The sequence below is a fragment of the Dama dama genome, chromosome 12 (assembly GCF_033118175.1).
Source record: "Dama dama isolate Ldn47 chromosome 12, ASM3311817v1, whole genome shotgun sequence".
Lineage (NCBI taxonomy): Eukaryota > Metazoa > Chordata > Mammalia > Artiodactyla > Cervidae > Dama > Dama dama.
Genome location: NC_083692.1, coordinates 58,176,648 through 58,191,976, shown reverse-complemented (window position 1 = coordinate 58,191,976; position 15,329 = coordinate 58,176,648). Strand labels below are relative to the sequence as shown.

Genomic DNA, 15,329 nt, shown 5'->3' with positions numbered 1-15,329 from the left:
CTAAAGTCCCGCCCCATTTTGTACACCACGCCCTCGGTTCATTCTTCTGCAAGACGGCTCTGGGGCAAACCAGAAAGGAGGAAGAGAAGCTTCTCTGTCATGCGCACTAAGGGCGCTCCCTTCTTTTTTCCTCAACCAATCCACTAGGACCCAGCTCCGTCCTGCGCATTGCGCGTCCTCAAGGCGCGCGCGCGAGCCCTGCCGCGCTCATGCGCACAAACTGATCGGCGGGCGCGGGCGGAAGTGAGGAGCTGCGGCGCGGAGGTGGGGCTGCCTCGGTTGTTGTGGGTGGGCAAAACGGCCGACATGGCGCCGTCCGGGAGTCTCCGGATCCCGGTGGCAGTGTTGCTGTTGTTGCTTTGGGGAGCTCCCTGGGCCCATGGGAGGCGGAGCGACGTGCGCATCATCACGGACGAGAACTGGAGAGAGTTGCTGGAAGGAGAGTGGATGATAGAATTGTGAGTGCGGGGCGGTGGGCTGGAGTCCTAGGTCCAAGTCTGGACGCCTCCAGTATCATCCTCGTTCCTCTCATGCGGATCCCAGGCTGCCCGGGACTGCGACTCTGAGCTGTGGGGCGGGAGCCCCCCGACTCCTCGAGATCCCCTGACTCCTATTGGGATCCTCCACGGCCTTGATCTCACCCTCTCTTCGTTTCTTCCCGGGGAACGCTCTTAAATTTCCCCTGGAGTGTGCATCCTACCTTTGGTTGCTAGGGCTGAAGTGCGCCTGTGAGGTTACGTTCACGTTTGAATTCTCTCAACTTTTCTTCCTGGCCTTGGAGTTGGGGGAAGTGGGTCTCTCTACTTGCTGTATAATTATTTATTTGAGAATGAGTCTTCAGAGACTCACAGACTTATTTCACCAAACTCTACAAAAGAGGAAATTGAACTGAAGTCTCCTCTCCTTTTCTCTAATTACTCTTAAAAAGTAGTCCACTTAGAATGTTACAGTTGGAAACTTTTAAGTTTTATTTTATGAATTAGGCATATTTTAAATGCCAAATAAGTTCAAGTTGGGTTATCTAAAAAAAAAAAAAATCCTCATTTCCTTTATCATTAAATTTTTTTTTTTTTTTTTTTTTTGCTTTTCTTTGCCAACATTTCATTTTTTCCTTTGGGTGTGTGTTTTTGCAACGTACTGAATGTTATGGCTTGTTACTCTTATGTTTCCTAAGTGGTATTGCATTAAACATGCTGTTTGAATAAAATCATGTCTGCTAATTCGTTATAATAATGTCCCTTTTGTATCGGTAGATAATAAACTATTTGCCTTTGTTTTTGTCGCTAAATTGGTGGTGGCATTAGTGGTATTAGTAGTATTAGTGATATTAATAGAAAACACCCATTTTGAGTGTTAGCTGGTGATGGACAGGGAAGCGTGGCCTGCTGCAGTCCATGGGGCCGCAAAGAGTGGGACATAACCGATCGACTGAATCAAACTGAAACACTTCTAAGCACTTTACATACATTATCATATTAAATTCTTTACACATTCTGTAAGATAGGTCTTATTTCCTGGATTTTACAGATGAGAGACATAGCTTTAATTAATATGTTTAGGTATTGCCATAGTGGCTTTCTTTTTGTCTCCAGAAACTAACACAGTATAGACATGCAAAGGTTATTACAACAACCCCCTTCCTTAACAAGATTCAGGTTGGTGTTTTCCTGTATGGTTGGGTTGTCAGTTAAGGAGGAAGGTGGAGGTGGACAGCCCCGAGGGAGAATCCAGAAGGCCAGGTCAATAACTCAAGTCATAAAATCAAACAAGGCATAGAACATTAGGGGAAATGTTTATATAGTATGCATATAGTTTGTAACTCAGCGAAACAATTTTCAGAAACTGTTGAAGATACAGGGGTGAGGAAATAGAACCAGGGACAGCATTTGGTTTTCATTGTCCTCAGTAACTTGTTTTAGATTGTACCCATAAGATACTCAACAATTTCATAAATAATGTGTTGAGCAATTGTGATTATGAATTCATATGCAAATTACAATCCAGTATTACTCAAGGAGATTTTTAAAATCAACTTAATTGATCAAACTATATCAATATAGCAATCAAAAGTGGAGTATTAGGGGATTTGAATTAGAGCATCTGTATGAAATTAAGAATACATATACCATAGTATTTTTCCCTTAGCTTACTGAATATGAAGTTAAACCTTATAAAAAGCATCTAAGAAACAAAAGGAACTTGAAAAAGGGTCTAGTAGTTCTTATAATAATCTGCTTTTATTACAAGTTAGTTATCTACATTAAATTTATCTTAATCAGGAATTATGTTACAGAGATACTTTGATTGTAATTCAATTTATTGTTGTGGACTTTGGCTTTTGTGTGTGGTACTAGTCTTTTTCCACAATGCTGATTACTTTTGAAAGTTTTATTTTCATAAAATAAGTCAAGAAAATAAAAAATGAAGTACAGAAACTGTATTCTTGTTTTAACAGGTATAGGTTTTATTCTAACTGGTTCCATTAAAAAAAAAACTGCGGTAAATTATGAGATAATATACAATATGGGAAAAGTTGAAAGATTCAGGGACTTTCAAGGGAATACCAGAAAAGTAATTAAAATGCTTAGTATGCTTGGCCACAGATTTGAAAACCCGAGGTTGACCAAGGTCTGGCCAAAGAATTTCATTTGGCCTGCCTAGTGTTTGTGACTGGGTTAAGTTTTGAGGTAGCATTTTTACATAAAAATGAGGGTTTTCAGCTCCTTTTAAATTAGAATAGCCTGCAGTCCTGGGCCAGCTTCCCTGGGGCCAGCTGTTCCCCTAACAGCCAAGCTGGGTAGTGTTTCCCGCTTTAAAACGAGGCACGTGTTTCCTATTCACCACAGCGCTGGATGCTTCCTTTTTTTCATACTAGCACTTTGCATTTGTGACTTTTGCACATAAAATTACTAAAACTCATGAACCCCAAATTTGGCTTTGAGCTTTCTGGCCCCATTATATAGAGAAATCCAAAGGTTTTTAAAGAGCTGTTTTGCACATGAAAAAGTCCCCTTGTGTCTTAAGAACTTATTCTCAGAATTACTTTTCTGTGATTAGCATTATCAATTCGTAGTTCTTGATTTCCAGAGTGTTAGATTCACATTTAAAACCTTTTCGTCTTCACAAAGTTAAACCACTTTGCTATCTTGTTTTTAATATAAGATTTTCCTTACAAGTTATACATTTTAGAATTTTTATCCCAAAATGCTCATATTAGAGTGTTTAACTTTTCTTTTTAAACTGTATTTCTTAGTTATGCTCCATGGTGTCCTGCTTGTCAGAATCTTCAACCAGAATGGGAAAGTTTTGCCGAATGGGGAGAAGATCTTGAAGTTAATGTTGCAAAAGTTGATGTCACAGAGCAGCCAGGTACTGTAAGTCTCTGGTTCATTTTGTTTCTTTGCAGGTTAGGATGTGTGTTGATCCTGTTTTCCACGTTGCTGCTGCTGCTAAGTCACTTCAGTTGTGTCCGACTCTGTGCGACGCCATAGATGGCAGCCCACCAGGCTCCCCCGTCCCTGGGATTCTCCAGGCAAGAACACTGGAGTGGGTTGCCGTTTCCTTCTCCAATGCATGAAAGTGAAAAGTGAAAAGTGAAAGTGAAGTCGCTCAGTCGTGTCCGACTCTTCGCGACCCCATGCACTGCAGCCTACCAGGCTCCTCCGTCCGTGGGATTTTCCAGGCAGGGGTACTGGAGTGGGTTGCCATTGCCTTCTCCAGTTTTCCACATTACGTGGTCTAAACTCTGCCTTTCATGAGTTTTATGAACAGCTAGTTAAGCTGATTTACCCACCTCCTTAATGAGGGTTCAGTGTGAAGTGTGTTCCCTGGTTGTGTACGGCAGCTTCATTCTTTTCTGTATTGCTCTAAGGGAACTTGGAGGCATCGCCCTTCCCTCACTCTTGCTCATGTAACTACCTCTGATCTTTTTTCATTTGTATCCCAGGCCCCAGACAAGTATGTAAGACATCTGTGAGAACCCCTAAAACCTTGTGGCTCAGGTGGACCTTGGTCACCCCAGCATTTATATCTATACCAAGCTTAGAATAAGGAGCATGTGGTTGAAGTTCTTTGTAGAGTCCAGGTCACGTTCCCTGACAAATTATCTAAATCTCTGCATTTGGGTTCCAAATTTAATCCGTTAATAATGATTTGAGGATGTGGGCTCTAAATTACAAAGCCCTCATGGTTGTGGCCTCCTGACTTGGCTCCCTGGACAGGTGTCAAGCCCTGCCCTTATGTGATGCTTCCTACCTGTTCTTGGCCACAGTAAACTTGGATTCTTGACTCTGTCCCTATCCCAAATGGGAATAATCTCTACTATTGGTGAGCACTCACTACTATTATAGGTACTGCTCCAAGTGTTCTGCATTTATTTTGTAGTCCTTACACAACCTGCAGGGTAGATAATATCCAGTTAAAAAAAAAAAAAATATCCAGTTTTACAGATCTGAAAGCTGAGCCGTAGATTGGTCCTTTGTCATTTTAGTGTTTAACACGTGGTTAATGTTAGCTTATATTGTTACTGCCCATCTTTTGAAAGAGTCGTAATATTTTCCATTTTTAACAATACTTTAGAAACTCTGTGCTTGTTTTTTGATTATCAAATGCAATTTCATTTGATTTTAGACATAAGACTACAATTATATTAGGCTGTCCCATGACTCATTGCTAGTAATCTCTTTTTTTTAAATTTTATTTTTCCCAATTATTTTTATTAGTTAAAGGCTAGTTTCTTTACAATATTGTAGTGGTTTTTGCCATACACTGACATGAATCAGCCATGGATTTACATGTGTTCCCCATCCTGAACCCCCCTCCCACTAGTAATCTTATAGTAGTATAATTGACCAAATGTTTATACATATATATATTCACAAATGTCCTCAATATTCAGATTTTACATACTTTTAAATTAAGATAATGTATAGTATTTTTTTAAGTTGCTTTAAGTATGTAAATGAAATTTCTTTCATTGTTTATGTTTTATAGCTAAACTGTTTTTAGGTCTAATTTCATATTCTTTGCCTATTAGTATTTAAATAATCGAGTCAGCTTTTAAGTAGTTAAAGATCAGCCCATGTAAAACCTGTGTGTTCTTTCTTGTATTTAGTTATAATCTTTCTCATTTGTAGGACTAAGTGGACGATTTATCATAACTGCTCTTCCTACTATTTATCAGTAAGTATTTGAAAATTCTGTAGTTATGAGGGATGCATCATGGCATAATCAGAACAGTAGCCTCTAGCCTTGATCATGTTTAAAGAGCATTATATTCAGTAAGTTTATTAGAAGGTTTGTTTCACTTAGTGCTATCTTAGGTACCTTTAGCTGGATGAACGAGGTATGAAATAATCCGTGACCTCAGGGATTTCTAATTGTCTTAGAAAATGACGTGCACAAGAAATAGTGGCATGAGTGATTATGAGCCTAGAGTTGTGGTAAGTACTGTAGGAAATTTGGTAAGGGGGAAAATCACTGCACTGGACTGGTTCCTGGAGAATATGGAGATTAAACTCAACCTTGGAGGTAGAATTTTTAAGAGTGCAAAGTAAGTGTTCCATCTGAGGATTGTCTCATAAACAGTCATAAATAGGAGCATGGAATGTCCACACATTAGCTCAGAAAGTGCTGTAGCTCAGCCTTGGGAAGAGTGGTGGGTGAAATAGTTGTTAAGTTAGAATAAACACCATTATGTAGTCTTCAGTGTAGGCTCTTTAGTTTGTCTTTATCTTCTAAATTAGCCATAAGCAATCTTAAATCTCTGTATCTGCCCTGAACTTTAAGCTGATGTGTTGACTGCTAGGAGGCACTTGTCTCCTGAAACAAGAAGTCAGCGATTCTGTGTGTATCTTGATTTTCCTTGTCTTTTATTTCATGTTCATATCTGTTTCCCGTTTTTATTTCCCCTTGGTATCTCTTTAAATACCTGTTCTCTCTAAGTGCTTCTCACCCTTTTCATGCAGTCCTTTTCTCCACATGCCCCTTAATTGGCTAGTCAGTCTCCTGGCTTTCTCAACACTCCCTGAAATTTTCTAGAATTTCCTGCTCTTTTCTTTTAATCACATTGTTTATTATGCCCATTCCCCTAATTTTTGTCTGTTGAAATCATACTTATCCTTCAAAAATAGCTCAAATGCCATTTTCTCCAAAAATCTTTGGTTTTTTGAGTGGGGGTGGTTTTTTGAGTGGGGGATAACCTGTAATTTTTTGGATGGATTCAGTTCAGTTCAGTCGCTCAGTCGTGTCCAACTCTTTGCAGCCCCATGAATCGCAGCACGCCAGGCCTCCCTGTCCATCACCGACTCTCGGAGTTTACTCAAACCCATGTCCATCGAGTCGGTGATGCCATTGAGCCATCTCATCCTCTGTCGTCCCCTTCTCCTCCTGCCCCCAATCCCTCCCAGCATCAGGGTCTTTTCCACTGAGTCAACTCTTCGCATGAGGTGGCCAAAGTACTGGAGTTTCAGCTTCAACATCAGTCCTTCCAGTGAACGTTCAGGACTAATTTCCTTTAGGATGGACTGGTTGGATCTCCTTGCAGTCCAAGGGACTCTCCAAAGTCTTCTCCAACACCACAGTTCAAAAGCATCAGTTTTTTGGCGCTCAGCTTTCTTCACAGTCCAACTCTCACATCCATACATAAGCACTGGAAAAACCATAACCTTGACTAGACGGACCTTCGCTGGCAAAGTAATGTCTCTGCTTTTTAATATGCTATCTCGATTAAGGGCCCTGTAATCTTACTATAAGTAGTGGGGAGTTTTTGCACATGATTGATCAAAATAGAAATGTTAAGTAAGTAGGCCTAGACTGGCAGTGTTATTTAAGGTAGATTGGAAATGGTGAAGATATGGAAACAGGGAGAGCACTTAGGATCCTATGGCAGCGCTCCATACGTTGGAAATGGGAAGAGGAGGTTGGTGTCAGGAAGAACACAAAGCAGACTCTAAAATAGAATCACTGCACCGCACCAGATGCCTCCAGTGACTTAAAGCTTGATGGCTGAGATGATATGATTATGATTGAAAAGACCAGAAAAATACCTCAAATTGTTCACCTCTAGTTTAATAGTAGCTAATAAATAATAAATGTTAGACACTATTCTAACCACTTTTTCGTGAAGTCATCTTTTTAATGTGTGTATTGTGGCTTAAAAGTAATTTCTGAGATGTATCTACATACCGAATTTCTTTTTCTCCTCAGTTTTTACTGAGATATAATTGACATATAGGGTCTTCTCTGGTGGCTCAGTGGTGAAGAATCCACCTGCTGGTACAGGAGATGAGGATTTGTTCCCTGGTTTGGGAAGATCCCCTGGAGGAGGAAATGGCAACCCACTCCAGTGTTCTTGCCTGGGGAATCCCGTGGACGAAGGATCCTGGCAGGCTACAGTCCATGGGGTTGCAAAAGTTAGATACAACCTAGTAACTAAACAATAACAAATTGATGTATAACTATTAATACTTACTGTATTCTAATTCTACAGTTTTATTATTTGGAAGAGTATAATAAAGTCTTAAAGCTTGTGATTGTTTAAAAATATAACCTCAGTGGTTAATGAAATATGGGGCTAAGATGTCAAGGGTAGGTAATTAGTGTAATTTGCTACTTGTGTATTGCTCATTGCTGATTTTGAGTATCAGGATTGATTGTAAAATGAGGTTATGGAAATAGCAAAACAAAGTTTATTTATTCAGCGCTAATATTTACTTCTGATCTTCATTAGTTGTAAAGACGGTGAATTTAGGCGATATCAGGGTCCAAGAACTAAGAAGGACTTCATAAACTTTGTAAGTGACAAAGAGTGGAAAAGTATTGAACCTGTTTCATCATGGTTTGGTCCAGGTTCTATTTTGTAAGTATAAAGGGTTTTTCTCTTATTTATTTCAGAATTAATTGGATCATGTATTTCATGTAAATAAAGCATTTATACTTCGTTTTAATTCTAGGATTGTTATAATATGTTCAGATTTACTATGTGATATTTTTAGTTTGACTTTTATCTTCTAAGTCTAACAGGTAGTGTGGTCCTTTTTTAAGATAGAGGCATTCTATAGAATTAAGCTGAAAGTCTTGTTAGGAATATTTTAGCTCTGTGAATATAGTCATTTGTATCATCAAAATAATTTCTCTAGAAGTGACATAATGGGTAAAGCTATCATTTGAGCTTAATATTTGAATGAGAAGCCTCAACCATATACTGACTTGTGCTGCTTTTAGATTTCACTTCTTGTTTTAATGTGAATGAATTATTCTACCTGATAACTTTTTATGTGAATAGTATGGATGAGCAATGTCTATGGGGCAGTAAGGATTGGGCATAGCAAGAAGGTTTTCTGTTACTTTCTTGGGGAGCAAGGCCTCACAGGTCATTTGAGAGACCTCTGGGAATATTGAGGTTTTCTGAGGCCATCATGGACTCCTCCTAGTCCAGCTAAGTTATCTCTTGCTGTCCTCTTACCAGTTGTTTCTTTGGAGGATGGAAATACTAGTACATAAGAGAATGCTCTGGATTCTGGGCGTGCAGGAAAGTTTATCCCTAAACAGTGTTTTAAAATAGAAGTTTATCTTTAGGACCTTTTCCTTATACCTCTGAATTGAACTGTTAGAATTCCCCCACTGAACCACCATGCCCACCAAACCCAAGTAAGGTACCTAATGTTCCTGATAGAATCTAATTAGCACAGGCTGCAGTGAGCCTGCACAGTGATTTATGTTTTGGTTCCTTGTTCCTATTCCCATTTTGTGTTTTAAACAACAGAAGCAACATGATTAAAGTACGTTTCTCTGTTGGAGTGAAAATGTAACTGATTTTATTTGAAATCTCCTATTGTAAATGATTCTTGCTCTTTCTGATGGAAGAAGTGGGGGTTGGTTGCTTGGAAGTCTCTGTTGACTTCACAGGGCAGCAGTTCACACCTTTCCTGTTAGACTGAATAAAGGGTACTCCTTCCAAGGGTCAGCTTGGCAGGTGCCAGAGACTGGTGATTGGATTAGGCCATTCTGAGTACAGGTGCTCTGGTTTATGTGTGAATTGGTATGTGTTGGTGGTGCTGCTTATGCTAGAGAGAACCCACAAACCTAATTTTTGGAGCATACCTTTTTTCTGACTGCCTATCAAAATTACTTGGGTTTAATTATGTGAAAAATAGTTATTTTTACTTCTGTGGTGACTTATTTCTTAGGTAATTATTTTGTTGTTATTAAACTGTATCAAACTAATACTGTTGTAAGTTCTATGTAATTTTAATATGAAAGGAGGGTAATTCCTAGGTGAGAAGGATCGACTCAGAAAGTGCTCCCAGTCTTCCTTCAGGCTGCCTTCCTTATGTTCTTTGGAGGATTTTAAGGGTGAATAAGAGTTTCCATTTGCTTATAGTGTGCCTAACATCAAACTCGCTGGTTCCATAGAGCTCAACCCCTATTCACAGTACATTGGAGAAACCATCAAGTGAAAGGTTAAAGGCAAAACAACAGAAGAAAAGGAAAAAAAATCAAATGTTTTGTTTGAGGATATTACATAGTGGCAAAAATTCAGAAACTGTTGATTTTCGCTAATAAGCCTTCTATGGGCCTGAAATCACTGATGTATCACTAACCTTGAATAATATCACCAATAAAATCTGTTGTGTTGGAAATTATAGAGTAAAAAATAGAAAATATAGATAATACACACGTATTCTACTTCAGAGCTGTGTATCTGACTTGGTTTTTCTTTTTAATTTAGGATGAGTAGCATGTCAGCACTCTTTCGGCTCTCTATGTGGATCAGGGTAAGGGCTAAAATTTTTTTCTATTTTAAACATTTTGACACTGTCACTTTTTAAGAAATGGCTATGATTTTTAGTTAATTTTTTTTTCTTTTGATTTTAGACTTGCCATAACTATTTTATTGAAGACCTTGGATTACCGATTTGGGGATCATATACAGTGTTTGCTTTAGCAACTCTGCTTTCAGGACTATTATTAGGACTTGTAAGTTCTTCATTTTTGGAGTACTAGGAAGAAGAATATTTTAGAATTTTGTAATTTAATATAATTGCTCTAGCTTTTTATCATATACTCAGGTTCTTATGTTTATTTTTGCAGTTCATGATATTTGTGGCGGACTTCCTGTGTCCTTCAAAAAGGCGCAGACCCCAGGCATGCCCTTCCAGTAAGTGTATTTTTAAATTTTTTCACTCACTGTAATCCCATTCACTTCTGTAATAAACACAATCACACACACGGCAGGTTGCCTTTCTAGCTAGGGTTTCTAAATTCGGAGTAGTGGCAGAAGAGAGATATATATTTCGTGTAAGAATGACATGACAGCCCAGTGCATTTAGGAACATAATAGTCATTATTTTGGCTTTTATAGTGTGGAGAATTTTAACACTGCATGTACCTTAACAGGATATTTGATAACCATTGACCTGATGTCAATTTGTTTGAAAATTCCATAATATTCAGGGATCCATTTGAGTATATTTGGGTCAAAAAAAGTTGAATATATTCCAATCCTGAAGTCATCTCATTGGTATAGTGACCACATTTGAGGCTTTTTCTTTGTATGTTGGTCAAGTCTAAGTTTTTCTGTTAGGATGTTGGGGAAAGCAATTCCTGTCATTGCTTTAGGAGTCTCATTAGCTGTGTATTTTACTACAAGATGGGAATTAGAATATTCACTGCTATTTGTCTTAATATAATTTTACCTAGCTATCATTTATTTTTAATTTTGAAAATTATGCTGTTATGAAGGCCTTCTTATTTACTGTTTGTAAAGAACTTTCACTTTCTGTCATCCCATTTGCTTTTCAGCAGCTCTTTAAAGTAGACTGCATAAGTGATACTCTTCCTATTTTGTGACTGAGGAAACTAAGGCTCCGAGAGATGAACACTGTGTTTCCAGGTTCACGCAGAGATGAGAGCTGAGAGTAGAACCTAAATCGAACTCTTAGCCTGACATTTCTGTTCTGCTGCCTTCATGACTTAGGACTTAACTGAGGTCAAAACTTCTGAAATGAAATAGAGCAAGTGCAAAGTCATAGAGAACTGAGCAATTTAGAAACATCTCAGTGAAGATGGCAGTTAAGTATTCATTGTTGAAGAACTGATAGGGTTTTAAAAAAATTTCTTAAATAGTTGCACCGATATCAAAAAGCATGCATGGACGGAAGGGAATAATTTTATCCACCAAGGGCCACTGACCTGTAGGAAAAAATATAATAAGTGCAGATTACTTATTGGACAATTAAGTCAGTGAATGTATGTTTTATTTATATTTTTTGCTTAGAAAACCTTAAACCTAACAACAGATTTGTCTTAGGTAATCTGTTACACTGCTGATGTTAACCCACACTTTAATGTGATATTGCCCCTTCTATACCAGGCTTCTGGATTTGAGTTGTTTTCCATTTTGTGTTTTTGGCTTAGATTTTAAGTTGCTGGGAAAAGACCCAACTGAGTCTAATTTTAACCAAAATAGGAATTTATTGGTTCATGTAGTGAGGAAGCCAGAGGACAGAGTTGACTAAATCCTGGGGCTCAAATGTTTCTGAATTGCTCAGTTCTCTCTGACTTTGTGCTTGTTCCATTTGGGGCTCTTTTTAGTCCTGAGCATAGAATAACTACAGAAAGCTGTAGCTCATAATCCCAGAGTAAGAAGGAAATATACTTCTCCCTATACTCACCTCTTTTGAAAGAATTCTGGTGTCCTCTGCTTGTGTAGAGGGCTCACTTTTTTTTTTTTTTAAACTGTAAATCAGAATTTCTCAGCATTGACACTGTTGGTCTTTTGAGCTGGGTAATTCTTACGTGGACAAGCTGTCTTTACTGAATGTTTAGCATCATCCCCCTGGTTGCCAGTAGCACTGCCCCTCTCAGGCGTAGCAATCAGAAATATCTCCAGACATTGGCAAGTGTCCCAGCAGAATCACCCCTGGTGGAGAAGCGCTGCTCTCAACTGTTGTTTATACGCAACTACAACTGCATGGGATGGGGCATAGGGAAGGAGTTAACCCAGTAGAAAAAGATATGCCAGACAGATCAAACAACAGATTGTCCCCTGTATGGGAATTCCTTCCTGTGGTCTCTTCTACCTTATACCCCTGTGTTCTTCCTGCCCCATTCTGTATCGCCTGGGATTAGGGACGGTCTTGGACCACTGAACTGAGAAAACTCGTTAGCCAGATTCTGTGTTCTGTATCTCAGTAACATGGTATGTTCTAAGTGTTCCAAGTTTAAGTTAACTTGCAATAGTTCCTATTAACAACTGGGGTGGGGTGGGTAGTGTGTGTATGAACATACTAAAAAAGTAATTGAGCTGTATACTTAAGATAGGTATATTATATTGTTTGTAATTATGCCTCAGTAAAATTATATATATGGAGAGGAGGAGGCACATTTATGAATCCAGTTAAAAAAAAATCGTGTCTAGGAAAATAGCTTTCATCTGATTCCTGTTTGCCTGGGAACTGAAACAAGGGTACTATGGAAGTTTGTTTTAGTATCCTTATTAGCTAGAAGATTTAATAGTAAATTAATATAGTTTTATTTAATGTAGTCTATTTTCTTATAGGCATCCATATTCACAGCATTAATTCTGGTTCATTAATTTCTGTTCAGTTTATGAATAGGTGGGTAATAATGAATTCCGTAAGTAAAATGGACCTTCCAGACCAGTTATTTTTGCAGTATCATTTGTTCTTGAATACAGCTTTTTCCTTTTGGAAATCCAAACATGATTGATAAGTCATTGCCAAAGCAGTTTATGGGCATATGAATTGTATCTTGATTGTACTCTAACACAACTCTAATACATCAACAACAAAACACTTCTGGCTTTTATCTTTAAGGAAAATTACTACCAGAATCTTCTCAACCTTTGAAAAAAGTGGAGGAAGAACAAGAGGCTGATGTAGAAGATGTTTCAGAAGAGGAATCTGAAAGCAAAGAAGGAACAAACAAAGACTTTGCACAGAATGCTGTAAGACAACGTTCTGTGGGTCCTTCACTGGCCACAGATAAATCCTAGTTAATTTTTACAAATATTTTCATATGATTTTGGCAGAAACAGAAGATCAATTATTTGTTTTGGTTTGAAGTGAACTGTGACTTGCTTGTACATTGCAAGGTTCAGTCTAGCTTGTCATTAGGTTGAACAGTCTACCTTCTGAAAATAAAAGTAGCACTGTGAAAAAATAGGATTTGAAAACAATATGGTGGTTCAAACAGTTCTTTCATTTTTGGAAAATCTGGTGCCAAGCAATAAGATTTCTGTATGTTTGTTTCATAATAACTTTCAAGTCTGTGTTGAAAATTACATTTCCCAAGTATTGCATTATTGAGGTATTTAAGGAGATTACTTTAGAGAAGAAGATTTCTCATTTGATATAATTTTTCTCAGTTTCACTGTGTGAAGAGAACATATTTCCCATTAATGGGAACTTTGCCCATTGTCTCAAGAAATGTGTATTTCAGTAACAACTCTGAAACCCTTTATCTCCTTTAAAGTCCAAAATTTATTCATATTTTTAGATTATGCGACTAATAAAAACTACCTTACTTTAATTATAGTTTTCTACCCATGATAATACAGGATATGTTTAGAAAGTTTATAAAGGTTGGTTGCCTTTTTTGTTCTCCTGTGTTCAGTATATGATTTGTATTTTTCTTACCATGGGTTACATTTTTTATTTTCCAAATTGGATAATTTCCTGGAAATATCTTTCATGTTTTAATAAATTGTTTCAAACTGAAGTTTACCGAAGAATACTTAAAGTGAAAAGCCATCTGATAACTTAAAATCTTGGCTGCCTGTTTCAGATTTTACATCATTCTTGTTGAACCTGTACTTGAACTTCTTTGTTTGGATGTGAAGGTGAACATTCCTGATTTTTATTTGATTTTGTGGAAAAGCCTTGGTATTTCTATTTTGAAAATTCACAGAAGCTTAATATGATATGAAGTTAGCATTCTACTCAGGAAAAAGCATCTTATAGTGTGTGTTTTCAATGTATATTTGTCCTCATCCAAAAAGTTCTTAGTTGATTGTACAAAGTCAACGTATGTTTGATGATTTAAACTCATAAAGTTTTATGTTTTTGAAAAGACAAACTGTATTCTCTACTTTCTATTGTGGTATTTCACAGATAGGTATCAGCAAGATGAGACATTTAATGTATTTTTACTCCTTAAAGAGAGTAGTTTTCACCTTACAGCAAAAGAGGAAGTGGGCAGAGTTGTGGGGTAGCAGTATAGAAATGTATTAGCTGCAATGAAAGGAAAAACCGTAGATACTCTGAATGGATCACCTCTCTGTTATGGTAATAGTTTCTATAATGTCCCCTTTAAAGGCCTTTCCTTTAGAATATTAAATATTCTACCACTGAAGAGTTTGGATGTGTAATAATTTTGTGATGCTTTAGAAAAATCTAAGCACAAAATAAACTTTTCTAAGTGCTTCACTGAAGCTGAAGGCAAGTGTGATGTCTAATTGATGATTAATATTTAATATTTAAATATTTAACTGATGCTTAATATGTACTTAACAGTGTTCAAGTGAATAGTGGTGTCACTGTATACCTACTTGATATGTGTAATCAAAAGGCTAGAGTCATATATATCTCTTGTTATCTGAGATGATAGAGAAATGCTGTTCATTAACTAAGCATTCTATTTTTCTAGTCTTACACATCATATATTTTTAAGTATTTAAGTGATTAAAAAATGCAGTAAGTACAAAAAGTTACAGGTAGACTGAACATGTAAACTTGATATTTCAGAAAAGAAATGTATCTTGTATTACTTCAAGATTGTCACTGTAGATACCTGAATAGTCCATTTTCTCTCACACCAGCGGCTTACTTACAGAAACTGTTGGGATCATTTTACTTTTAACAGACACCTTTTGTTTCTGCATTGGTTTAAAGGACTCCACATGGCAACTAAGCTCCAGATCATCTCACAAGTGAATAAAATGCAGGATCAGCATCCTGGGGAACCCTGTTCCCCTCCCTGCCCTGGGCATTCAGCTCCATCATTGAAGTATTGAAATCTGATCATTAGAAAATACAGCATTTACTATGTACTGCCTAAATACTTAAATTAGCAAGACTGACAAAAGTTTAATGATTCCATAGGTAACATTTTTCATTCATTGAGTATTGGAATGGTGCTATTTTTCTGTGATTATTTAGTCTACTGCAGTATGGAGAAGGCAATGGCACCCACTCCGGTACTCTTGCCTGGAAAATCCCATAGAGGGAGGAGCCTGGTGGGCTGCGGTCCATGGGGTCGCTAAGAGTCAGACACGACTGAGCAACTTCACTTTCACTGTTTACTGT

General features: G+C 37.7%; 1 protein-coding gene across 1 annotated transcript; it reads left to right on the top strand.

The window, feature by feature from the left end:
- The first annotated feature begins 224 nt into the window (after positions 1-224).
- Positions 225-14,461, top strand: TMX1 (thioredoxin related transmembrane protein 1). The gene is made up of 8 exons (XM_061157380.1): positions 225-458; positions 3,254-3,369; positions 5,136-5,181; positions 7,730-7,858; positions 9,731-9,776; positions 9,877-9,978; positions 10,093-10,159; positions 12,840-14,461. The coding sequence occupies exons 1-8, from the start codon at positions 307-309 to the stop codon at positions 13,016-13,018; spliced, it is 837 nt and encodes a 278-aa protein (XP_061013363.1). The 5' UTR covers positions 225-306; the 3' UTR covers positions 13,019-14,461.
- Positions 14,462-15,329: the final 868 nt, after the last annotated feature.